This window comes from Brachyhypopomus gauderio, unplaced genomic scaffold, assembly GCF_052324685.1.
Source record: "Brachyhypopomus gauderio isolate BG-103 unplaced genomic scaffold, BGAUD_0.2 sc114, whole genome shotgun sequence".
Taxonomy (NCBI): domain Eukaryota; kingdom Metazoa; phylum Chordata; class Actinopteri; order Gymnotiformes; family Hypopomidae; genus Brachyhypopomus; species Brachyhypopomus gauderio.
In genome coordinates this window covers 56,103-81,494 of record NW_027506935.1, presented here as the reverse complement: position 1 = coordinate 81,494, position 25,392 = coordinate 56,103, and the positions used below count along the sequence as shown (strand labels likewise).

Genomic DNA, 25,392 nt, shown 5'->3' with positions numbered 1-25,392 from the left:
TAATAATAAAAAATAGAGCACGATCCTCCAATCGAAATCGCTCCTCAACGCTCTGCTCGGCGGAGGCGTTTATACTTTGCGATCGATCGCGATATAATACTTAATTTGTGTCCACATATATATGATGTAAATGATGCAATACGTGCAATAAAGGAAAAAACATTAAAGTGCCGTTCCAGAAAAATAAGTGAGAAGTATTTTAAACTTTGATTTAAAAATGTCTAAAGTCATGGCTCTTCTAATGTTTTTATTCAGCTACTTTTGTGTAAGAGCGACATATACTTCTGTTTAAAGCAGGGGTGCTCATTACGTCGATCGCGATCGACCGGTCGATCGCGAAGGAACTGTCGGTCGATCGCGAAGGAATGTGCGTAGATCGCGTCACATAAAATAGTAGTAGATGAATCGCACATCTGCACTGACGGTTGTATTTTGATTGACATTCACGGCAGCCAATCTTCTGCAATCCACTCAACAAATTACGTTCGCCACCCCCCCCCCCCCCCCCCCCCCGCTCAACAAATTACGTTCGCCGCCACCCCGGTAGATCTTTCTGACTGGGTCATCTTATAAGTAGCTCGCAAGCTGAAAACAGTGGGCACCCCTGGTTTAAAGAGCTTCTCCGTGCAGTTTCCGCCTTCTTTTGGCAGATCTGTTAAGATGATTGGCTGCATTAAAAAATGATTGACAGCTAACTCTGGCTGATAATTGGCTTAATAAAAATTGATTGACAACGAAAGTCTAGTATCTGATTGGCTGCATTCGAAAATGATTGACACATGATACGCCCTTTACCCACGCCCACCGGGGCTCCGGGCTGCAGCATTACATATATGAACCCATCGGCCCACCGGGGAAATCCCCGGTAGCAATGTATGCCAGTCCGCCCTGTTACAAGGTGTCTCACCACCTTTATCTCTCTTACTTACCTGTCACTTCGAGTATCTACCTCCTGCGCCACTTCTGGCCCATCTCAAGTTTTCCTCCAGCTTTATCTCTTCCTGTCAGTTACTCTTTTATTTTTGGGAAGGGTTTTGTTTTTTGCGGCGTTTGCCTGTGTCCAGTCTCTTTCCCTGGATTCCTTAGTTCATCTTTACGCGTTGACTTTTTCCGCGTTCTTTCGGTTACCTTTGTTAATTTTCTCCCGTGTCTATACGGCTTTAGTTTTGCCGTTTTACGTGTTGAGTTTTCCACGTTGTTTTCTGTTGGGTTTTTTTTCCCCGTGTTCTACGGAACTGCTTTATTTTTACGCGTTGAGTTTTCCGCGTCCTTTTGAGTTTCGTTTTGCTTCTGAGTTTATGCAGAGCAGTTTTCTGTTGTGCTTTCTATTTGATCGCGTGTGTTTATTTCTAACTTCCCTATTTGTTTCTAACGGCATTTGGGTTCAATTCTCCCTTCCGTTTTCTTACGCGGTGTGTACCGGTTTGTACACCCCGCGTTACAGAAATTAACAGCTGTGTTGTCTGTACAAAGAAGGCTGATGTGTTTGATATGATGGAGTAGAGAGCACAGTATTTCCCAAATGTCTTTATTAATCCAACACTTGTAATTACACAAAGGTTGTGAGACTTAAATAATGTCATAATCAGTAAAGTAAATCTGAAATGATTAAATGAAAACAGGAAACCGGTCAGAGGTAAAATGTCTCTTGATTAGACCCTTGATTAAAATAAAATTGTATTATACACATCAAAAATGCACCAACATTAGTTAGGACAAAACTAATTATATTGATAGAAGAGAGAGTGAAACTGTTGATAAAACATAAGTATCATAGTCCACCAGACACCTCACTTGAGTATGTTGGCAAACACACCTGTCTCACTCCCATTCTCCTGTCTGTCTGTCCCTGTGTCTTGTTTTTCTCCTTCATTTCTTCCTCTCTTTAAAGTAACAGCAACATTCATCCAGAGCTGATGCTGATGCTCACTGATGCTCCTTCCTGTGAGCTATGGATGTACTGAGTGTGTTACAGCTACTTCTGTACTACAGACAAGACTACTGTACTACAGATAGCACTACTGTTTTACTGACTGTACTACTGACACTACAGTACTACTGACAGCACTACTATACTACTGACAGCACTACTGTACTACTGAGTCTTCCTTGTTTATTATGCTCACCATGGTGCTTCTTTGTTTTGTGTTGCCATAGAGACTAAAGACTCTCCATTCCCACCCTTGTGTCTCACTCTATCTTTTCCATGTTGCTGTTTACATGATTATTTTGTGCTGGTTTACTTTAAAAACTAAATACAGTTTTCATTACAATATAAATACATGGTTTTGCCATTGGAAACAGTAAAAAATTGTTCTTACTAATAATTTTGCAGTGTTTTGTTATTATTGGAATAGCATAGATTTAAAACCTTAATTCAGTCTTACGGGAGATGATCAGTGGAGCTGAGTTTTTACCTCCATAATTGTCACAAGGACAGAATAATGGGTAGAGTTTCTCAGTGAAGGACTGACCAGTGAAAGAATAGATATGAGACCTGGCCTCTACATCATAAAAGGAGACCAGACCCTCCTCATAATCCACAAACACGCCCACTGTCTGGAGCTTCTCTCTCAGGGTGAGGAGGACATGGCGACTAGCACAAGCTTTATACTGATTCTCATTCCTCAGACGCACAGTCCAGTATCCATTCTGAGGACTGAGTGTAATCTTCCCCTTCCTGTCAACAGACTCTCTGGCCACTCCTACATCCCAGTTAGTCTTCCCCTTGACCTGAACCTCATAGTAAAAACTCCCTGATGAGAACCCCTCCTTTCCCAGAACATAGGCATACATATTAAATCTCTTTGGGTTGTCAGGGAGATTCTGTTTTGTGTCTCTATGTGTCACTTGTTTTCCATCATCAGACAGGATGAGTTTGGGATGAGCTGTATCAGGATCCAGAGTCACATCCACTGAGAAAAACATACAATATGTTAAATGTACATAATCATAAACTACATAATAACACTTATAATCATTATACAGTAGATCCTACTGATTAAAATAAATTACTGGATTCGTAGAAGACTAAAATATACACTGAGTAAATATTATGAGTGTACCCTCTTCAAAAATAATGATAATTTTTTAAATGGGAAATTTTGCAGTATCACTCACTTATTGCTAATTTACAGGTGCTAGTGGTTAACTTTGAACATAATTTCATTATTGTTTGTGTACCAATTTGATCATTTATTCACTGACCCAGGTCTCCATCCATATTTTATAAATATATATCTTAATCATTCACCTACAGTTACAGGGGTGTAGAGGTGTCTGCTATTCAGTTCTATTTAATATGATGTCAAAAATTTATTTATTTATTTATTTTTGACATATTTATTTCTATAAAGTCACTCTGGTTAAGAGTCACTGCCAAATGTTGTAGATGTATGTATGTATATATATAAGGGGTGGCACGGATCACAAAATTCACGGTTCGGTGTGTATCACGGTTTGAGGTCTACGGTTACGGTTTTGTACGGTTCTTGTTTTTTTTCCTTTTTTTTTTTATCTTAGCCCCATAATACACGCCGTTACACCAGTGGAATAGTCGCTGAAAAGATTTTACTACCATAGCACTACACTTCTATGACATTACACAGTGCTGCCTTTAGCAAAGCATTACATAATAATACATAATACATAATAATAATAATGCACAAACTTGAGTTTCAATTTACTCAAAGCATGCTGTTTTAACAATCTCCACCCATGTCTCTTCATATAAGTTCGGTATCACATTGGTGCCAAAGTATCTACGAGAGGGCATGACGTACCGCGGCTCCAGCACCTTTATCATATTCCTAAAGCCTTCACCCTCCACCACGCTGTAGGGCTGCATGTCCTTTGCAATGAATATACCTATGGCTTTGGAAATTGATTTCGCCTTGGCGGTGTCCTCAGCCAGGGGCTGTTTAAATGCCGCGCTGATTGTGAATGGCTATTTGGCAGGCTCTCCTCTCCTCCCCTCTACTGACACACTTGGGTGGTGTCTTCGTAAATGGCCGGTCATATTGGAAGTGTTTCCACTAGCGTACGCAATGCGGGTTTTGCAATGCTTGCATATTGTAACAGTTCGATCCACGTTTTTATTGCCAGTATCATTGTATGTGACGGGGAATCCGAAATGATCCCACACACCTGATTTAAACAACGCTGGGGCATCCTTCATCTCTGGCCTAGGCAGCCTGCCTTCTCCACTCCCACTTGCCATGTTTGTCCACCACAAACCTTCGCTTTCGCTTCTTTGGCACGAATGAGAACCACGTGGTGACATACGGGCATTTGGCTATAATGCGAGTTTCGAACGTCTGGAGAAAAAAAAAAACCGTGGATCCTGTACGGTTTACACACGCCCCGCGCCGTGACAAGCGAACCGTACGGTTCGGTTCGTTCACAAAAACCGTGCCATGCCTAATATATATATATATATATATATATATATATATATATATATATATATATATATAGATGCAAACATTTATAAATATATAATAAACTGTTATTACACACAAAATTTATATGTACATATGTAAAGCACCCAGACATCAACACCTCCATCTCACTTACTTTCTACACATACAGTACAACTATTCAGACAAGAGAAGTTCTGGTTCTAATTAGAAATCACAATCTACCTGCATACTGTTGTCTCCTCTTGAACTCTGTACTGACTGAATTTTAGGAAAAGTGACATTAGATTAGATATTATTAGATATTAGATTTTAAAGAGATGATTTTATAACATTACACTCAAAACATTTGAACTGTTTACTATTCTGTAATTCTGTATAATTTATTAGGCTATGTGAGAAATCACAAAAAAGCTTTTCAACCATCTCAACTTGAACACGTACAACTGACCAAGTGGTTGCTGGCCTCCTGAACAAATTACAATGCATACATGAGCTATTGGCATGTCCAATTAACCTATTTTAATACTATGAGGCTTTCTATAATAATGATGTTTGTTCCTGGTGATACAGATGACTTGAGCACATTCATGGAGTTTCAGATGACGGAAGTGTTATTACAGTAAGATACAGATACACTTACTTACAGTTCTGAATATGAACAAGCAACATATGCAAATCTGATCTGAGCCAAACAATCAGAAGTAAACAATGTGACTTTAGCTTATATTTCATTATAACCACTGGACACAGAATTCTTGTGTTAGAGTCTTGTGCCTGGAAAATATGTTTAATAGGAAAGCTTCTTACCTGCTGGTTTCAATTTAGTATTCAGTGTTTCACTGAGTTTCGTATTCAGAGTCTTCTGAAGCTGAGAGAGAACGTTCCTCACAGTCTCCACATTCACATCAGTGTCGATACTGATGTCAGTCCAGTTCTTGGTGTGTGGAGGTCTGTTCATGTTTGGGTAGATCTACAGTACAGCAGGAGAGAGGAGAAACCCCTCAGCATGGGGAGGGTTGTCCTGTGATGTGCTGTGTTGTCTCTGAGCAGAGAGAGGAACACTGACCTGTAGGAGGTGGATGTGGTCCTCAGTGTGGGAGAGCTCCAGCTCACTGTCTCTCCTCTTTAGTTCAGTGATCTCCTGCTCCAGGTCTTTAATGAGTCCTTCAGCCTGCCTCTCTGTTGCTTTCTGCCTGGCCCGGCCCAGCTCAGCCTGGCTTCTCTCAATGGAGCGCTGCAGATCACTGAAGACCTCAGTGCTGTCTGCAATATCTTTCTCTGGTATTTTCTAATGGAAGAAGACATTTTTACTTTAATCAGTCAAGTTGATGTGAAATTTAACATCAGTTTAAAAAGTTCTGCCAAACTGAAAGTGTGTAGCCATACAGGCTCCCATGATATGGTCCGGTGTGTTCGTGTTTGTTGTTGATGTTGTTGCCACACCCCCTGGTTAGCCCATGTCACATACACCCTCTTCTAGCTGTCACTGTGGTTTCCCTGTTCCTCGTGTCTGTGTTGTTCCCTGCTCGTACATCCCTTCTTGTTGTCTGTTTCTATGGTTCCCCTCCATGCCCCCCCTCCCCCCGTCTGCCACACCCGTGTCTCCAGTGTCTCCAGTTGTGTCTAGTTTAGTTCTGTGTATTTATATTCCCAGTGTTCCCTTGTCCCTTATCGTGTATTTTGTGAAGTTTGTGAATCCTTCTGAAAGTGTTGCGATCTTTGGTTGGTAATCTGTATTTGTGTTCCTTGTGAGTTTCCCCGGTTTTGTTCTGTATTCCGTGCTAGTGTTTTGTTCCTGCCTGTTCTGTTTCCTCGCCTGGTCTTTGTAAGTACTCCCAGTGTTTAGTATGTCTCAACTTGTTCAATGTTCGGACACTCTTGAAGACTTCACCCGTGCTATCCTTTTCGACCCTGAATATGGACTTCCTTTTAATAAATCTCGCTCTCCTCAGCGTTCGTGTCCGCCTCCTCGTTCAGGAGCCCACCTTCTGCCTCACCTGTCTCTTGTTTCCTCTTCATCAATGTGTGTTTACATCTTTGTGATGTCTATGTCTACACATCATTAAATGTTCTCTGTTGGTTCCCTCACACTGTGACAAGATATGAAGTATGTGGTGTTTCACCCACTTTTCTGAGCTCTACTGTGTGTTTGATCTCTTCTATCTTCTTTTCTCTCTCGTGAATCATCTCCCTGAAATCTGATTGTGTCTTCCTCAGCTGTGTCTGTAGATAAAGAGGTAAACAAAGAAAAGTTGTTTTACACATATGAAATGGTGGCCTAAGTTTCCTTGAAGTTTTTTATATTTATTTTATAAATCTGTGTTGTGTTTAATGTTGATGTTATCCAATGTTAGTGTCTCACCCTTTTCTCTCCACTCTCCTCCTCTATGGTAACAGTGTTGTGAGTCCTGTGTTCTCCCTCAGTGCAGAACTGACACACACACATCTGGTCTTCTCTACAGAACAGCTCCAGGGGTCTCTCATGTTTCTGACATCGGTAGTCATTCACGTTCTCCACAGGGTTTATTAGTTTGTGTTTCTTAAGATTTGGAACATTATTATGGGGCTCTAGATGAGACTTACAAAATGTCACACCACAGTGGAGACAGGATTTTACAGCCTTCAACTTCTCTCCAGTGCAGAAATCACAAAGAAAATAAGTTTCATCAAGACGTTTTTTCTTCTTGAAGTGATCCCCAACCTCTCTCTGTGTTGTATCAATCTTGACTGATAAGAAAGGAAACAATAATTTATTTTTAATCTATATTTTAAAGTATTTGAATTATCTTCATATCAGAATTGACAATACTTCTCAACATACTTGATGTTACTGAGTCTCTGACTAGTGCTGACTAAATGAGGAACAGGTAATAATAATCTGGTGATGCCAGTCTTGTACACTGAGGTGAGAGATGCTGGGAAATGTAGTCTCTGGAATTGTGCTACATGACACATGGAGCTTAGAGTGTAAATCACTCCATTCTGTAGTCAGTACTAGTTGTATTCTGATCATACTGTTACCGAACCACTATAGAGTTAAGCTAAAAATTATGTATGATATTTCTTAACAGACAAGCTGTATTTCTGTCCTGTGTGTATGAGCTGTGTAACTTACGCTCAGGCAGGACATCTATTTGCCTCTTTCTGCTTCGTCGTGATGATGATTCTGCCATTTCTTTCTTTCCCATTTGTTAACACTTTTTAGAAAAAATCACATGACTCAGAAAATACACGTATATCTGTCACACATCAGCTAAAAAGGATTACAAACTTCTTGCATACATATTTTATAAAACATGTTCATAGAAATTGCTCGCCAGAAGTTACCTCTCTTACCAAGTACCTGAACGCGGGAGTACATCAAACTGGAACAACAAGGCCCAGACACTAAACAATGACGGTGAAACTTCCTACTAAATAAATGTAAATACCTAAATACAGGTGCATCTTTTGGGTTTCCATTGGCTGTAAGCCATAATTAACATTAACAGAAATAAACACTTGAAATAGATCACTCTGTCATGAATATGAATATCACTTTTTGTATTAAATTACTGAAATAAATAATTTTTTTTGATGATATCCTAATTTATTGAGATCCACCTGTATTTACCAACATTAGGTTCTGTCACAGTTGGTCCTGTCACAGTTGGTCCTGCCTTCCATGTCAATCATGTTTACGTTTCATTAGTTCATTGTGGTTTGTTTTGTTAATAACCCTTGTCATTCTTGTCAACTGTATCTTGTCTAGTCTTCGTTAGTAATGGTATTTATGTTCCTTGTTTCCTGCCTGTCTTCGTGGTTCATTACGTTTTGTCGTTCGATGTGTTCTAGGTGTTCTGTCATCCTTCGTGATTCTTGTCTTTGGTCAGTTGTCTGTAATTTATGTATACTCTGTTCATTATGCCTAGCTGTCCTCGTGCTGTCTGGATGTTTGCTGTTTTGTAATGTGAAACTGTCACGTGAGTTGTTAAGTCTTTTATAAAGTTTGCTCTACTCTGCATTTGTGTCCTCCTCTGCTCCCACATCGTATGCAACGTAACATCACCTCCAAATTGGCTTTCCCCCAGACCTCAAACTAGCCCTTTTTATAGGGACACCACAGTAATCAATAAAAACACTACACGCCCTAAAAAAAAAAAACAATCATGAAATATTATAAGTAGTGAAACCTTAAGGTAGTCGAGTTATTGATTGTTGGCAGATAACCAGGGTGTGATGGCCACTTGCTACACAGGCATTTCAGGTTCATACTTGCTATGTACCTTCTTAATAGTCATATGTTCACTAGAGCTCTACTGCGGGTATAGAACTAAAGCATTACACAGTCTGATTGTCTAATGCTTTTACCCTCCTGTAAATACCTGGTTAAACTTCATCTTTGTCACTAGTTAATTGACTTCTGTTTATGGACTTGTAAGTTGTAGTCATACAATTTCTCAGCCATTCAGATCTTGAATTGGATTAATGTTCGTTTTAGCTTTTTTTCCCCATTGAGACATAGCTACAGTAAATTTGACAACTGGAAATCGATAGATAATTTTTTGCTAGCAATAATCTTCCCTACCTGGTCGAATGGTGTAGTCAAAGAAGAGGCTATTTAAATATCAAAAACATAAACATCAATTTTTATGTTTCAGATGACTAAGGCCTTAGGGAAACACTGGCAGAGCTCATTCATTTTCTCATTATTAAGTTGTTCATTGTTCATGAAGATTGATCATTTTCATAAAAATTTACCCTTGGTCTGTGAGCACAGAACAAAAACGTTTTAAGACAAAGTTCATATAGCAACAATCAATATTTCAGCTGCCTACAGGGAGCCATTTTTGTAATGACGCTGATATTCTTTTCTTTTAGTCTTTTTTACACCTGCAGTTCAATCCACCAGTGGAAAAACATCTGAAAATGGTACAGCAGGCACTGAAGTAGAACTACTGACCTTTACTTTCCTCTTTGCTGGTTTTTAGAAGGCTGTAATGTCCAGTATCTCGTCTTCTCAGTGCTGCTTCATGTCCAGTGATGCTGCCGCTTCAATGTGAGAATTATAAATGGTTCAGTTTTACTTTCATTTCTCATGATCACACTTTGCATGTGATTCTTTGTGCTGGCAAGAACATTCCAGTTTACAGTCTCACTGACACTGCTAGTGTGTCTCTGTATCAGAATCAGGTGAGTATTTTACTTCACAATAAACAAAACAAGTGTAACAACTAGGACAGAGGGCTGAACGCAAATGCGGACTGAACAAAAGGTTTAATGATACATATACACAAAGCACACAAAAGATACACCAAGAATCATCAAACACCCAAACTAGGAACCAAACACTAACATAACTGGAAGAACATGACTACAGAAAAGGAAAGGCATTAACAAGCATATCTAGAAAAACCACAATCTGAAGTACAACTGAAAGAGAACATCAAAGAACAGAGAGTACTAACAGGCTAAATATACAAACAGAGAACACCAAGAATCCAACAGGTATACAAGCAAGAAGTACTTACAATAACCGACAACACAAGATACTAAACACAAGACTTAAATACACTAACCAACCAAGGGACTCAACAAGACACAGCAGAAAGCAATAATGAGGGGCAGAAAACAAGGCAGGGGAGTGAAGTCAGACACAATGAGGAATTTCAAAATAAGACAAACGGAAGACATGACCGACAGGAGGGAGGCAGGCCTGACAGAACCCCCCTCCAAGGCGCGCAACCAAACTCAAAAATCAAGCACAGATAGGAGGAACCAAACCAGGAAATGAAGGACAAGCTGGGAGCTGGGGAGAATGCAACTGGAACAGAGGACCTAGGGGCAAAAACAGAAGGCTCAGGGGACAGAGGGCTAGGAGACACAAACACAGGAGCGGAAACAGGTTGAGGGGGACAGGAAAATGGGACCTCTGGGGACTGGACAGGGCAAGACACCGGGGAAGCAGGATCCGAACAGGGAACGAGGCAGAGACAGACGCAAATATATTCAAAACTACAGACACATGAACAGGAACAAAATGGGTGACAATTCTAGGAACAAACATGGGTACAGGGACAGAAACAACAACAACAACAACACCAGATACAGTAACGGGCATGGGCACATTAACAATGACGGTATCACGTACAGAGACAGGGAACAGAACAAGGCAAAAATGGGGATACACCAGGGGGAGAAGCAGACAATACATCAAGTCCATGACCACAAGTGGGCAACAGTCACTGGGGGAACAGGATGGACGGTGACGGGCAGCGGGGACTGGTGCAGGCCTCTCCTGGGCCTGGGCAGCTGGCCGCGGGTCAGGAGGCGCCGAGGGCTGCTGGAGCATCTGGGGAGGAACATGGACATGCCCTTGCGCCGCCCCTCAGTCCCCTCTTCCTCCCCACATTGCCAATGGGGTCGGTCTGATGAGACATGAGGGCCCGACGCATAGGCTCATAGCACCCCCCCCAAAAAAGTCTTAGGAAAATCCACCATACTGATGGAGAAGACCACTCCAGGAAGAGGTGTAGTAGCACCTACAGTCTCAGACATGCTGTAGGGCTGGGGGGCAACACCGGAGAACCTAGCCTGTAAGAGTTTGAAAAACCCCTCCACAGTCCAGGCTTCCTCCGTCCGGTGCGCAAGGATGAGGTTTGCCCACTGAAGCGCCTTTCCCTGTAGTCTTGCCCTCATAAAGAGCACCAGAGCCTTTTTGGGTGGCATAGGGCATGTCAGGAACTGAAAATACAGGCTACATTGTAGAACAAAGGCATCAGCATTACGCTCCTCTCCATCATACATGTCTGGGGAGTTAGTTAAAGAGGGCATTGCAACAGGTTTGGACACCTGCAGTGTCCAAAATGAAACATGACTGAAAATGGTCCAGCTGTACCTGAAAGTCCTCATCATCTTTGGGAGGAGGCAGGCAAGCAACATGCCTCACTCCACTGTCCGCTGCATTCATTGTAGGTCGGTTATTCTGTAACAACTAGGACAGAGGGCTGAACGCAAATGCGGACTGAACAAAAGATTTAATGATACATATACACAAAGCACACAAAAGATACACCAAGAATCATCAAACAACACCCAAACTAGGAACCAAACACTAACATAACTGGAAGAACATGACTACAGAAAAGGAAAGGCATTAACAAGCATATCTAGAAAAACCACAATCTGAAGTACAACTGAAAGAGAACATCAAAGAACAGAGAGTACTAACAGGCTAAATATACAAACAGAGAACACCAAGAATCCAACAGGTATACAAGCAAGAAGTACTTACAATAACCGACAACACAAGATACTAAACACAAGACTTAAATACACTAACCAACCAAGGGACTCAACAAGACACAGCAGAAAGCAATAATGAGGGGCAGAAAACAAGGCAGGGGAGTGAAGTCAGACACAATGAGGAATTTCAAAATAAAAGACAAACGGAAGACATGACCGACAGGAGGGAGGCAGGCCTGACAACAAGGCTTTTCTAAGAGACACCAAGCATTGATTTGTGTACTTATAAATATCTGAATGACCAACTGGAAGTGCATGAAGTGAGGAAAGATTTCCATCAATTTACACAATGAAATGTAGTCCTGCTCTTCAATGGAAAGTTTAAGTTAGTGAAAAGTAACACAATGTACTCCACATGAGTCATGATTACTAGTTTGTCGGTTGCTTTCATGCATTACTTGAATGATTATGAAGATTTGCACAATAGGAAGTGCATTTCTCAAAACAATTCATACAAACAGCACCACACAATGGTTGTTTATGTCTTCAGAGTATCAGAATGACAAGCACTTTTGTCATTGATTACAAACATGACAGTCAAAATACTTTGCCAAGTCACATATCCGTGTACTCCGTAAACATTTTCTGAAGTCTATGGTTTTGAGGACAATGAATGAAAATGCACAAGGTTGCACAAATGAATGTCAATAGTTGAAAGTTTCACATTACTCTGCATAGAGATTGATGCACCTTCATGCCTTTTACAGTTTGAATAGCTAATATTGTTGTATTTATAGACCATGTCATTACAGTATAGAAAAGAAATACAAGTCTGTCATACTCATAACACTCCATAGTACTAAGGGGAAAAACTACTGAATTAGAAATGTAAACATTGGAAACAGGCATAATTGTATATATACTATATAATTGTATATATACAATTTTCCACTATATGGAAAATTGCAGTGCAGTCTTTCAATACCCTCCAGCGTCCCTGTCTGTTGGGCAACAGATTCTCATAACAAATCTTCTCATACATTACAGTGTGGAAAGCTTCTTTTTGGAATGTCTTGTTAGTCCTTGTTAGTAGTGGACAGTATCTCTGCCTTTCATGTGGAAAACTGGCGGTCAGTGGGGAACTTGGCAGCTTTAGAGTTGGGGCAGCCATTGTCTAGGGGTAGTTGAGACAATATTATGCTTGGTCATAGGTCATGTTTGACTCCCAGCTAGACCATGACTTAAGTGCCCTTGAGCAAGGAACTTAACCCCAGGCGCCAGGGCTAGGGCAGTCAAAATACCACTCTGGACGTATGTACTCACAGCCCACTAGTTTTCAATAGTATGTGTGTTTTCTTACTGCAGGGATGGGTTAAATTCTGATTAGGTGAAAATCACAAGTTGCCAATTTGCCAAATGTGATGTTGTGGACATAACGTCTGTAGGACCTGCCTTACAGAATACTGGGACAAGAGTCCACACTATCCATATCCACTATGTAAAGACAAATTTACCAAGATACCTGAACTGAAGATTAATACAACACTGAGACAGGTTGTGGATCACTTCATAAAGAAATAAAGTCTTGATAAACCTGAAGTTCTTTGGCACCTGCACTGGAGTGAAACCAAAGGCTGTAAAATCCTGTCTGGATTGTGGTCTGACATTTTGTAAATCTCATCTCAGACTGTACAGACTCTACAAACTGGAAATGCCTGTATATAGTTTTAGCATCTCAGTTATTTAGCATGACATTATTTCCCTGTTCATGCTTTGCGAAGGCTTTGGATTCTTCCCAATTATACTGGTAAAATATTCGAAACATTAGACCATTGAAACATGTAGGAGTCAAAATGCTCCCTGGGAGCTTTGGGAATGAGCATGGTGTTTGTTTGACATATTTTCATGGTTTAGAAGTACATATATTTGAACATTATGTTAATCTAATTGTTTTGTTTTGATGCATTTGCATTGTGTTATGCAGGGTGAGGTTTTGAGTATGCATTGTGTGTTATGAGTGAGGTCACGTGTAAGGCGGGATGTGTTTTTTTCTTATTGGGGAGTGGATTCCTTTACCTTTAGAGAGCAAGTGAGAGAGTGAGCCACACGGTTTTCTGACCATGTCCATGTGTCCTCATGTCACTAATATAGAATTAGGTTTAGACGTGAAATATGGAAGTGGCATGAGAATATTGCAGTATGTATTTCGTGGTACGTCACTGAAGTAAGATAATAAAGTCAATAACTGCATACAGGACTCGAATGTGTCTGGTGGACAGGCTGCCACACGCATCAATTACGCGGATCGGCCTGTACAATCATTTGGAAACTCGTACAAAAGCCAAGTCAAATTAGTGACACCCATAAGTTCAAAATACTACGTAGCACTGCAGACTATACAATTTCATATTTCTTTAAAAAAGGATCAATGATGTCTACTCATTAGAGTTTAACAATAAGTTGTTTGGTATTATTACCTTTATGTGAAAATGTAGTACAAAAAATATTGCAAACTATATATGGGAAGCAGGGTAAACCAGCCCATCACGACCAGTAGAGTCCCTCATGGCCAGCCGGTCAACCATTTCGTCCAGCTGATGTGTGGTCAGTCTTCTTCTCATCACCCGCCTGCTTAGGCTTGTGGGGAAGGTCCACTCAGTACCTGATTCCCACAAGCAGTCCTTCCAGAGATACTCACCACAGCCCACAATGGAGAAGGGGAGAGGGTCATTCAGTTACTATCATGTTTTATTAAGTCTGCATTTTATTAAGTCCAAGTTTTATTTGGTCAGACTATTGTTTATGGATTTATCATTTAAACATTTTTATTTCCTTCTTTCTTCAGAAGTTTCAGTCTTTGTTTTTAGATGATTTTGACAATTTACACCATATTAAGACCTTTATGTCTTACCAGCTGTGGATTACTACAAGGAATGGGTCAACTCTGTAATAGTGAGGACAGCACAGGAATAGGTTTTATATCAAAGGTGTTTTGCTGTTCACTGTAGGTATTGTTTTTATACTTGCGATTAATACCAAAGTTTATTTGGTATACCACTATCTCACACAAACTACATTTCGACAACAAGTGCTATGATTGCACTGTGTGGTATAGATCAGGCTGAACAGCACTTAATTATCCATTATCATTTACTATTTAAATGATTATTACAATGAGCAAAATGTGTTTTCTGAATACATTAGAAATGTGCATGTTAGTTGGTGCTGGGTGAACCTTTTTTAACATCAGACACATGCATAGAAAGGTGTTTCCCCGAGGTGTTTGGGTCAGATGGATACTGGACACAGAAGTGAGGGGACACCGAGCTCTCTTTATTAAAGGAACGAAAGGACAGAAGGACTTGTGTCTTTTGTAATGGGGCAGCAGGCTGTTGTAGTGATCAGGGTTGATGCACCCAGTAATCGAAGATTGAAGCCCCTAGACAGGTGTATGTGGATCCAACTGCAAATGAATCAGAGCAAGAAAGGAACAGAAGTGATGGGGTCATATGGAAGGACAGGGGGAACTCACCACTCTTCCTGCTCCACTACAGGGACAGTGAAAGAAACAGAGCACACAACTCCAGTAGAGGGTGAGGGGAGTGTTTGGTGAGGATGTTAGAGGAGGAAGGAGGCAGGGATCACGCCCAACTAGGTGGGTTACAGGCTCAGACCCCCAAGACAAATTAAATGAAATTAAATAAAAAGATTTGAACCAGAGTCCGTGACTCTGACCATGGTACCAGGAAAAGATGAATTCCTGAAATGTAGAACACACAAACTCTCAATCTCTCTCACCAGAAGCGACAGAGAGAGGGACATGAGGAGATAAACATAAGACATCAATCAATCAATCAATCAAAGTTTATTTGTATAGCGCTTTTAACAACTCAAGTTGTCGCAAAGCAGCTTTACAGGATTTACAAGGTTAACAATACTATTGGTCCAGAACCCTAATGAGCAAGCCAAGGGCGACAGTGGTGAGGAAAAACTCCCTATGATGGTGGGGAATAGGAAGAAACCTCGGGAGAACCAAGACTCAAAACGGAACCCATCCTCCATTGGGCGGCCCGTTAACACACAAATTCACAAGTCACACACAATTCACACAATCAGACTAGGTAAAAGGTAGAATTGAAAGTTCTGGGTTTTGATATTGTTACTGTAAATGTCTGTTGATGAACGCCAGGCTTTCATTCCGTGTCGGAGCAGTGATGCTGGTATTGTAGGCTCCAACTGCAGTGTTACTCCCCAGGTGAACCCCGGCATCAGCACATCCACCGGCAGCCAGACCATCCCCCAGGTGCCTGCAGGTGTCTGTATCATCTTGGGTAGAGCCATGCAAGAAGATAGACAATACAGACTGAGTGGACATGAATTTAAACCACCATTGATTTAAATGTACATAGCTCACGTGCCAGTGATGAGCATGTGGCTCCGGCAGACTAATCTATAGCAGCATAACTAAAGGGAGGGGTTCAGAGGTGACCACAGGCATGAGGGCTCACTGAGACATTGCTTTCCAGTCAAGTCATAGTCACAAATAGAGTGATGCCAAGACACAGCTGGATGACAGCATCAACATCTCAGATCACCAGAAATCTCAACGTCTGGGGGCCCCCAAGCCCCTACACCTTACAAGGGGAATTTTAGCTGAAGGCTTGACTAAACAGGTGAGTCTTAAGTCTAGATTTAAAGATTGGAACTGTGTCAGAATCTCGGATTTGAGCTGGAAGGCTATTCCATAATTGAGGGGCTTTAAAAGAGAAAGCTCTGCCTCCGGCTGTAGTTTTACTAATTTTTGGAACTAGGAGAAATCCAGAATTTTGGGAGCGCAATGGGCGAGATGGGTTGTAGTAATCAATGAGTTCACTCAGATATTGTGGGGCAAGACCATTTAACGCCTTATAGGTTAACAGGAGAACTTTAAATTCAATGCGATATTTAATCGGCAGCCAGTGTAGTGCGGTGAGAGTGGGACTAATATGATCGAATTTCCTAGCCTTGGTTAGGACTCTAGCTGCGGCATTTTGTACAAGTTGTAGCTTCTTTATGGACTGTTTAGAGCATCCAATTAGAAGACTATTACAGTAGTCCAATCTCGACGAGACAAAAGCATGAACTAGCTTCTCTGCATCAGCTAACGAAAGTAAGTGTCTCAGCTTGGCGATATTACGTAAATGGAAAAAGGCAGCCTTAGTGACATTGCATACATGTCCGTCAAATGAAAGATCAGAATCAATAGTGATACCTAAACTTTTTGCAGTAGATTTTGGTGTTACTGAAAAACCATCTAGGGTAAGGGGAATATCAGCCCAATTGCTTCTAACAGCTTTAGGCCCAAGAATCAGTACCTCAGTCTTGTCAGAATTTAGTTTAAGAAAATTAGATGCCATCCAGTTTTTTATATCCTGGACGCAGTTCTCAATCTTGAGAGTTGTGGTGGTATCATCTGGATTTTATCAGAGGATATTAAGAGATCATTCAGTACTTTAGTTAGTGCTGTTTCAGTGCTGTGATGAGCTCTAAATCCAGACTGAAATAACTCTAAGACATGTTCTGTCTGTAAGAAGGAAGAGAGTTGTGAAGAAACTACTTTCTCTAAAATTTTGGATATGAATGACAGATTAGAAATTGGTCTATAGTTGGACAGTTCTTGGGGGTTAAGACCAGGTTTTTTAATTAGCGGCTTGATGACTGCAAGTTTAAATGAACTGGGAACGTAGCCCAGGCTCAGAGAATAATTTATTATAATAAGCAGCGGTTCTACATTGCTGTGCAGTAATTCTTTAATTAGATGGGTTGGTACAGCATCTAGTATGCATGTGGAGGGTTTAGCAGATTTCACCAGTGAAATAAGCTCCTCACGACCAATTGGGGAGAAGGACTCTAACAGGGCATCAGAGCTGACCAGACAGCTGTCAAGGTGCATTGGCATGTTGACAGGCTCTGAGATAGTGTAGCCGGTCTGTGGGTTTATGCTACTCCCTTCTGCGTTGTGTATGTGAGGAATAAAACTCTGGACACCGGAATCAGCTTCAGTCTGTGTATTCTGTATAAACACCATAAAAAGCAAAGCAAAAATATTCAACAGGCATCATCACTAGCTTCAACAGGCATGCCTCTCTCAGTCAGGTTCGCCACAGACTCCATGCATGTATACAGAGAAATAAAAAAAATACATATATATATAACCTAATTTCAACATTGATATCCCTAATATTATTATACACCAATTTCAAAATACATTCCCACTTTAATCACTTTTATCTTAATCTGTTTTGTTATCCTGAGATCTCAACTAAAATCACCCGCATTTACCCCTTAATACAAAAAGAAAGAATTGATAAAACGAAAGTCCTCCATTTTGAATACACAGTACATCGACCAAGATCAAACAAACTAAAATGGCAATGAGAGCACTCACCTGTATAAACACCATAAAAAGCAAAGCAAAAATATTCAACAGGCATCATCACTAGCTTCAACAGGCATGCCTAACATGGAAAGAAAACCATTTTATCCGTTAGACGATAGAGCTAGGAAGCTACTTTGCCGAACGATTAGCAAAGGGCGCTTACTGCCTGATAAAGAGTGTAACTTTGCTTTTAAAACCGTTTTAAAACTCAGAAATATTACTGGCAACACCGTAGTACATGTCGCTAGGCTTACAGTATCGATGTGTATTAGAAATGCTCACAAAATAACTGTTTTAACTATTAAAATGCACAATTTATGTAGAGCGCTACACAGCATACCTCTCTCAGTCAGGTTCGCCACAGACTGAGAGAAAAATTGCGCCAAACGCGACAATAGGGGGAGTAACTACGGGTGCACAGACCGGACAAAAGGAATATACGCACTCCCATTGCCACACAGAACCGTAAAGAACTTTCAAAACAAAATAAAAATAAAGGAGGGATTTCTGTGAAATTAAAATAAATCACAAATACAACAAAATATATACATCATTTTTTCCATCTGCTACATTCACCTCTCCTAAATTTCACAGAAACCCAGAATGTATTAACAGTAATGAGAATCAACCACAATACCACATAGGAGCAAACATCTTTCAAAATCCGGTCCAAATTACCTTAAAGGAAATAATCCTAACTTCCAGTATATCAAACTACTTGTAAAACAAGTTCAGATGGAGCAGAAGTTGATCAGGCTTCAGCTCCTTCTTAGGAAATATGATGCCTTTTACACCACATATGACTTGGTACCTTCTTAATCAAATGTTCTTTCCAAAACAAAACTTACTCCAACAAAACCTGTCATTGTGACAACATAGGAATCCCCCTATTGTCCATTTTAAGACAAAGAAAACAAAGACTGTGACCTTCTATGAAGTTTGCCTCTCCGGGTGTTTGTGTGCTGCTTTTGCACCATAGACTCAATTAACCTGCTAACTGCTTTTACTACCCTGCCAGCCCTTGTCCTGACTAAACCTGGCGCTGTGCTAGCATTCTGACTTTCAGCTGCTTCTGCGTCCGTATCCATATCAGGCATTTCTGTCATGTCAGGATCTTGTACACTGTGGTCGTCAGTGTCATTAACAGGTGACTCAGGAATTACATCTAAGTCAGCAAGGTCTGGTGTTCTGTTAGGACTACGATCAACATCAGGCCCTATTCCTCCAGACATTCGTCGCCAATCATCTGGTCGCAAATCATGGGACAGGTCTCTAGTACTTTCACAGCACTCTTCCTCAGAAACGAGCTCCTCTGGAGTCTCTGATAAGGAAGTCCATGATTCTTCAGTGACGTCAGAGCTGTCTTCTCCAGAGCTATCATGGCCAGTAGCCTGAAGTTCATCCACTCTATCTGAATCATCTGAGATCATTTCATCTTGAGTGGCTTCCTGAATAGGCAGAAAACTCACATCGAGGATTAGATTTCGATGAACAACCTTGACTCTCCCGCGGTCATCTTCGATTTTGTAAATGTGTGTCTTAGGGTTACTGTCAATGATGGTGTATATGGTGGATTCCCACCTATCAGCCAACTTCCTTTTCCCTCGTTCTCCCTTATTTGCAAGGAGGACTCTGTCCCCAATATTCAAAGCAACGCCCTTGGCTCTTTTATTATATTCATGAGCTTGCCTCTGTCTTTCTTTGGCTGCATGCTGTTGTGCAATTTGGGCAGCTTCATGCAGAGTTGACATCAGAGACTTGGCATAGGTGTTGTAGTCAACTATGATTGGGTCCTTTAGCACTTGCTTGAAAACCACGTCTATTGGGAGTCTAGGGACTCGACCAAACATAAGATAAAAGGGGGCATAGCCCGTAGTTTCGTGCACAGTAGCATTATACGCAAACGTCAAAGCTTGTATTTGCTGCGGCCACTGCTGCTTGGACTTCAGGGGCAAAGCACGGAGCATACTTCCCAGGGTTCTATTGAACCTCTCGGTTCCCCCATTCCCCATTGGATGGTACCCGGTTGTACGTGATTTGGCAACCCCTGACAATTTAAGAAGCTCAGCCACGAGCTCACTTTCAAAGTTAGCTCCTTGATCTGAGTGGATGCGCTGTGGGAATCCATAAACACAGAACACATTATCCCATAACTTCTTTGCCACTTGCTTCGCTGTTTGATTGGCACAGGGAAATGCATGAGCTAGTTTGGTATAGTGATCAGTGACCACAAGAACATCCACTGACCTTTGCTTTGCATCCTCTGCACTCCAAAAATCGATACAAACAAGCTCCATAGGGGCAGATGTAACTATACTCTCCAGGGGTGCCCTGGCTGCAGGTTCAGGGATTTTAGCTAGTATGCACCGCTCACAGCATCTTATATATGTTCTAATGTCCCTTTCCATTCTTGGCCAGAAGAAGCGCTGCCTTGTGAGATGAAGAGTCCTAGCCTGACCTTGATGTCCGGCCATGTCATGCAAACCGGATAAAGCCTGTTGTTTAAGACTTTCTGGAAGTACAAACTGAGACCTTTTTTGCTTACTTGTCACATCTCTTGTCACCCTGAAGAGCACTCCATTCTGGATGCTGAGCTTGTCCCACTGCTTTATTAACATCAGAGCTGCAGAATTCAACATGCTTCTTTGTCGTCGGTTTGGTTGCCTTTTCTGCTCTACAAAGGGGAGAACCTTCGATATTATAGGATCTTGCTCCTGACACTGCCGCAGTTCGTCGAGGGTGAGTGTTTGAAGTGTATCTTGCCCTGGGAATGTAACCTGGGGAGAAGATTGTAGAAACTGGACTGCTCGAGACTCCGCCGCTGCCTCCCACTCAGTGTGAACTTCCAAAAGAGCCTTAACATCACCATGAGTTACTTTATCAAGATCTTCCCCACGTTCGCCGGCCTTCTCTATCATCTGGATACCCTGAACTCTAGTTTGAAAGACATCCTGGATTCCCTCTTCTTCTGTTCCTTCAGCTTCTTTCAAAAGGGTAGCATATGGCTCACTGATTACTCTCCTTCCCACAGTAAGAGCAAAGGGGTCCCGGCTGAGTGCATCTGCGATGATGTTCTTTGCTCCTGGTATGTGTTTTAAGTCAAATGTGTAGGGGGCGAGCTTGGCCACCCAGCGTTGTTCGCAGGCATCAAGCTTGGGTTTGGTCATAATATATGTCAACGGATTATTGTCCGTCCAAACTGTAAATGGATGGCCCTTTAACCAATGGCTGAATTTGTCGCAGACACTCCACTTCAGCGCCAAGAACTCTAATCTATGGGCGGGGTATCTCTTTTGGGCATTGCTGAGAGTTTTACTCGCAAATGCGATGGGCCGTGCCTTGGTCTCACCAGCTGAGATCTGTGACAAGACGGCCCCAAGACCATCAAGTGAGGCATCGACTGATAGTATTAGAGGTCTGCTAAAATCAGGATGGGCAAGGACTACACAGTCAAGCAGCTTTTCTTTGAGTGAGAAGAAGGCTGATTCACATGCATTTGTCCAGTCAGAACCTTTAAGTTTTCTAAAGGTCCCTGCATTTTTGTGTAGCTTTACAGCCTTTCCCTTCCGTTTCTGCCCAGCTGTGAGAGCAAACAAGGGCTTGGCAATAGATGAGCAGTTGGGAATGTAATGTTGGTAGTAAAAGACCATTCCTAAGAATGATTTCACCCTGCGCACTGAAGGAGTGCAACCATCATCTTCCATTAGGTCTTTTGTAGTCATCCTGACAATTACATCTACCTTGTCTGGATCAACGGCTACTCCATCCTCGTTCACAATGTGACCAAGGAATTTCACAGATTTCCTCAGGAGATGGCATTTCTTGGGACTTTAGGTTGTGCTCCCTTAAACGCTTCAGGACTAGCTCTAATCAACTAAGTGCTTCTTCTTCAGATGGAGCATAAATAAGAAGATCATCTAGGTAACACAAAAGGCTGCTGAAATTCAAGTCCCCAAAAATACTCATCATCATCCTCATAAAGGAGGCGGGGCTATTTGAAAGTCCCTGCGGCAATCTGTTATACTCATGAAGGCCTAGAGGTGTAGTGAAGGCAGTATACTTCTTGTCCTCTTCATGCAACGGTAGGTTATAAAACCCGGACGTCAGATCCATTGTGCTGAAAAAGGAATTCCCACCCAACGCTGCCAAACAATCGGACTGATGGGGTAGGGGATGAGCGTCCTTAATGGTTCTTGCATTCAGCCATCTGAAGTCTGTACATATTCTAAGACTTCCATCCTTTTTCCACACCATCACGAGTGGAGAAGCATACTCACTCATTGACTTTCTGATGATCCCCTGTTCCTCCATTTCTGTGAGCACCTGTCGCAGTTTTTGGTAATGCGCTGGTGGCACACGGCGGTATGGCAGGCGAAAGGGACGATCGTCTGTCAGTCGAATGCGGTGTACGAAGTCTTTGGCTTCCCCACAGTCAAGGTGGTGCTTTGAGAATACGTCTTGATATGTTTCGAGCATCTGCACTAACTGAATTTTTGTTGGCAGGGTAGCTTGGCAAGATTCTATGTCGACGTCACCCAAGCCTGCTTTCTGAAGCCTTTCCTTCAAATCAGCTATGCTGGTTTCGTCACTTGTGGGTTCTTTAGAACATGTCTGAATTTGACAAGAGCTCTCAAGAATTGAAGTCTTCGGCAGCCAAACAAGGTTGAACATCTGCCAACTTGCAGTTCCTCTTTAAAGTGATGGCCTTTTCTGTGGGGTTAGTGATTTTCATAGGGATCCAACCATCTCCCCAAAGTGGGGTGATAACTCGGCCCACTAAAATATTTCTAGGCACGGACCTTGAGGACGTTGGCTCTACCACCACCGTGCTTCCTGGCGACATAGGCACATCTCTTGGCAGACGACCCCACACCAAATACTCCTGTCTTGGAAGCAGAGTGACAGCTTGGGTCAATTTAGCAGTGCCAACCTTGTCTGGAACCTTCTCGCCTCTCCATCTAGTAAGACATGACATAATTTCAAGGAACTGTTCACATTCATCAGATTTTTGTGTATCTTCTCGTGAAACTAATTTCCAATAGTCACTATCTCTTTTCATTTGATGCATGACATGCTTCAGGACATTGGTGCCAATAATGATGTCATCATTCTGACCGGGCACTACCAGGATTGGTACCATACACTTTACCCCATACAGACTCAATTTGACTTCATACATACATTTGGGCTGCACCTGTTGTCCTCCACAACCAACAAGGATGACTCGCTCTGTTAACTGCCCTTTCTCTGAAATAACATTTCCTCTGAGGAGTTTTCCCTCAGCATCTTCACTCAGTGTGCAAGCCATCGAACCTGAGTCAAGCATCCCTTTTAGCTGATACACGTCATTGATAGTGACACGGGCATGGTATAGTTCGCTGAAAGACTCTATCCTCTGTAAGTTTTGTGCAATTACTTTACAGTCGCTTGGAAGAGACTGACACACGTCCATATATTGTTTCTCTAAATCATTAATGAGGGTTGATTCTGTAACACCCACATGTCCCCTCCCCACATGTAGGTTGTCTAGTTTAACTGCGGCTCCTGGTCCCCACCTTGGGGTGGCTTAGAGACCTCCTTAGATATAGGTCCTGTCTTGCGTTTTGACTTCCAGCACTGTCTTTTCCAGTGGCCAGACTTGAAACACGACAGACACAGACCTTCCTGTCGACAGTGCATGGTTGTTGTGTGCTCATCAGACTCACACACCCTGCATCTCATTTGCTTTTGGGAAGGCTGCACAAAGACTGCTGACTGAGCCTTCTGTTCGAGAGCACGATCTAGCAGGCCAATCAGAGACTGCACACAGCCACTGTCAATCTGAAATTGTGAGGTCGTAGCCTTCTCAGGAGCCTCGTCAAAAGATTCTTTTGCAACATGGGTCTTCTCACCCTCAGTTAGTGAAGTTTGTAGGTGAGCCCCAACATGGGTTATCTGGGAAGACCTACTCATCTTTGTTTGACATTTGGCCCGTGCTTCCCTCTGATGTTCGGTCAGACGTTCCTGAATTTCACTAGCAGTCCATTTATCAGCTGCCTTGAACTTCAGGATGTTTGAGAGAGCTGGGTCAGGACAATGCTTTACAAACATCATGGTGACCTCTCGACTTGGTTCTTCAATGCTACGGCCCTGCCTTCTAAGGCATTCATCAGCTACGTCCACTGCTTTATTTAGACGAAGCCAGTAGTCCATTACATTTTCAGAAACATGGGGAACGGTATTATAAAAGTCAGCGAGGGGCATGGAAGAATAAGTCACCTCACTATAATGCTGTTTCAGTATGTCCAAGATTATCTTAGGGTTCTCAGACGGGTTTAAAGACGAGTCGTTACGTAACGTCACTCGTACAACATCCTTGGCTCTCCCCATTAACTTAGACATAATCTCCTGAGAATGCTCACTGACTGGAATTCCCCTTTTTCTCAGGTAATGTTCTACAATCTCCTCCCATTCATGTATTGAGTACTTGTCTGACCCATCTCCCCTAAAGAATGGGGGTTCCTTTACATCTGCGGCCATTATTAGTTTGACTCCTGTCATGTTTAGTTCAGCACGTGTTTGGTCTGACTCTGCACTCCGTGTCTGTGCAATATTATTTTGAGTTGCGTTATTATTTTGCATGCCAGACCCTCCCTGTAGCTGTGAGGCAATGCTGTGTCCAATCTGCTGAGCTAACTGGGTGATGAGGTTCTCTAGGTCTGTTCTGGGTGCAGGCTGGCTAGTGGGTGGGGTTTCAGAACATAACTGAGTAGAACAGAAAACAGGAGGACCTGGTGGGCGGATACCCTTAACAGGCGTCTGCTCTACATCTTTCCACAACCTCCCCCTTCCTAACCCAATAGCAAAATCATCCATGACAGGTAAACTATCCCCACTCTTTTCAGTAAAATCTGTCATAATCACAAGGTCTGTTAACACTTGACTTGAGGCAAAAACTTAGTGTTTAGAAAAAAAACACTTAAACTGTCCATCAAACACACAGATAACAGATACCAGCAACCCTCGGCGATCACACTGGCGATGATCTGGACTGAAGGAGATCAGGGTCACGGCACCAATGTAGCCGGTCTGTGGGTTTATGCTACTCCCTTCTGCGTTGTGTATGTGAGGAATAAAACTCTGGACACCGGAATCAGCTTCAGTCTGTGTATTCTGTATAAACACCATAAAAAGCAAAGCAAAAATATTCAACAGGCATCATCACTAGCTTCAACAGGCATGCCTCTCTCAGTCAGGTTCGCCACAGACTCCATGCATGTATACAGAGAAATAAAAAAAATACATATATATATAACCTAATTTCAACATTGATATCCCTAATATTATTAT

At 41.9% G+C, this 25,392-nt stretch overlaps 2 protein-coding genes across 4 annotated transcripts in view; both read right to left on the bottom strand.

Annotated features, from left to right (window-relative positions):
• The window catches only part of ccdc166 (coiled-coil domain containing 166), a 97,986-nt gene that overhangs the window by 18,718 nt on the left and 53,876 nt on the right, over positions 1 to 25,392 (bottom strand). The gene's annotated exons all lie outside the window — the stretch shown is intronic.
• LOC143497899 (E3 ubiquitin-protein ligase TRIM39-like) lies at positions 1,542 to 11,221 on the bottom strand. Of its 3 annotated transcripts, XM_076993527.1 has the most exons (9): positions 9,932 to 11,219; positions 9,364 to 9,452; positions 7,537 to 7,618; positions 6,784 to 7,148; positions 6,549 to 6,644; positions 5,488 to 5,709; positions 5,229 to 5,391; positions 4,644 to 4,679; positions 1,544 to 2,915 (listed from the first exon to the last, which is right to left on the bottom strand). In XM_076993527.1, exons 3-9 carry the CDS (start codon positions 7,607 to 7,609, stop codon positions 2,365 to 2,367), a joined length of 1,506 nt encoding a protein of 501 aa, XP_076849642.1. In that variant the 5' UTR covers positions 7,610 to 7,618; positions 9,364 to 9,452; positions 9,932 to 11,219; the 3' UTR covers positions 1,544 to 2,364. The 3 variants fall into 3 exon arrangements, with proteins under 3 accessions (XP_076849644.1, XP_076849643.1, XP_076849642.1); XM_076993529.1 differs by having other exon boundaries at positions 1,542 to 2,915; positions 5,488 to 5,655; positions 9,364 to 11,221; XM_076993528.1 differs by lacking the exon at positions 4,644 to 4,679 and having other exon boundaries at positions 1,543 to 2,915; positions 9,364 to 11,220.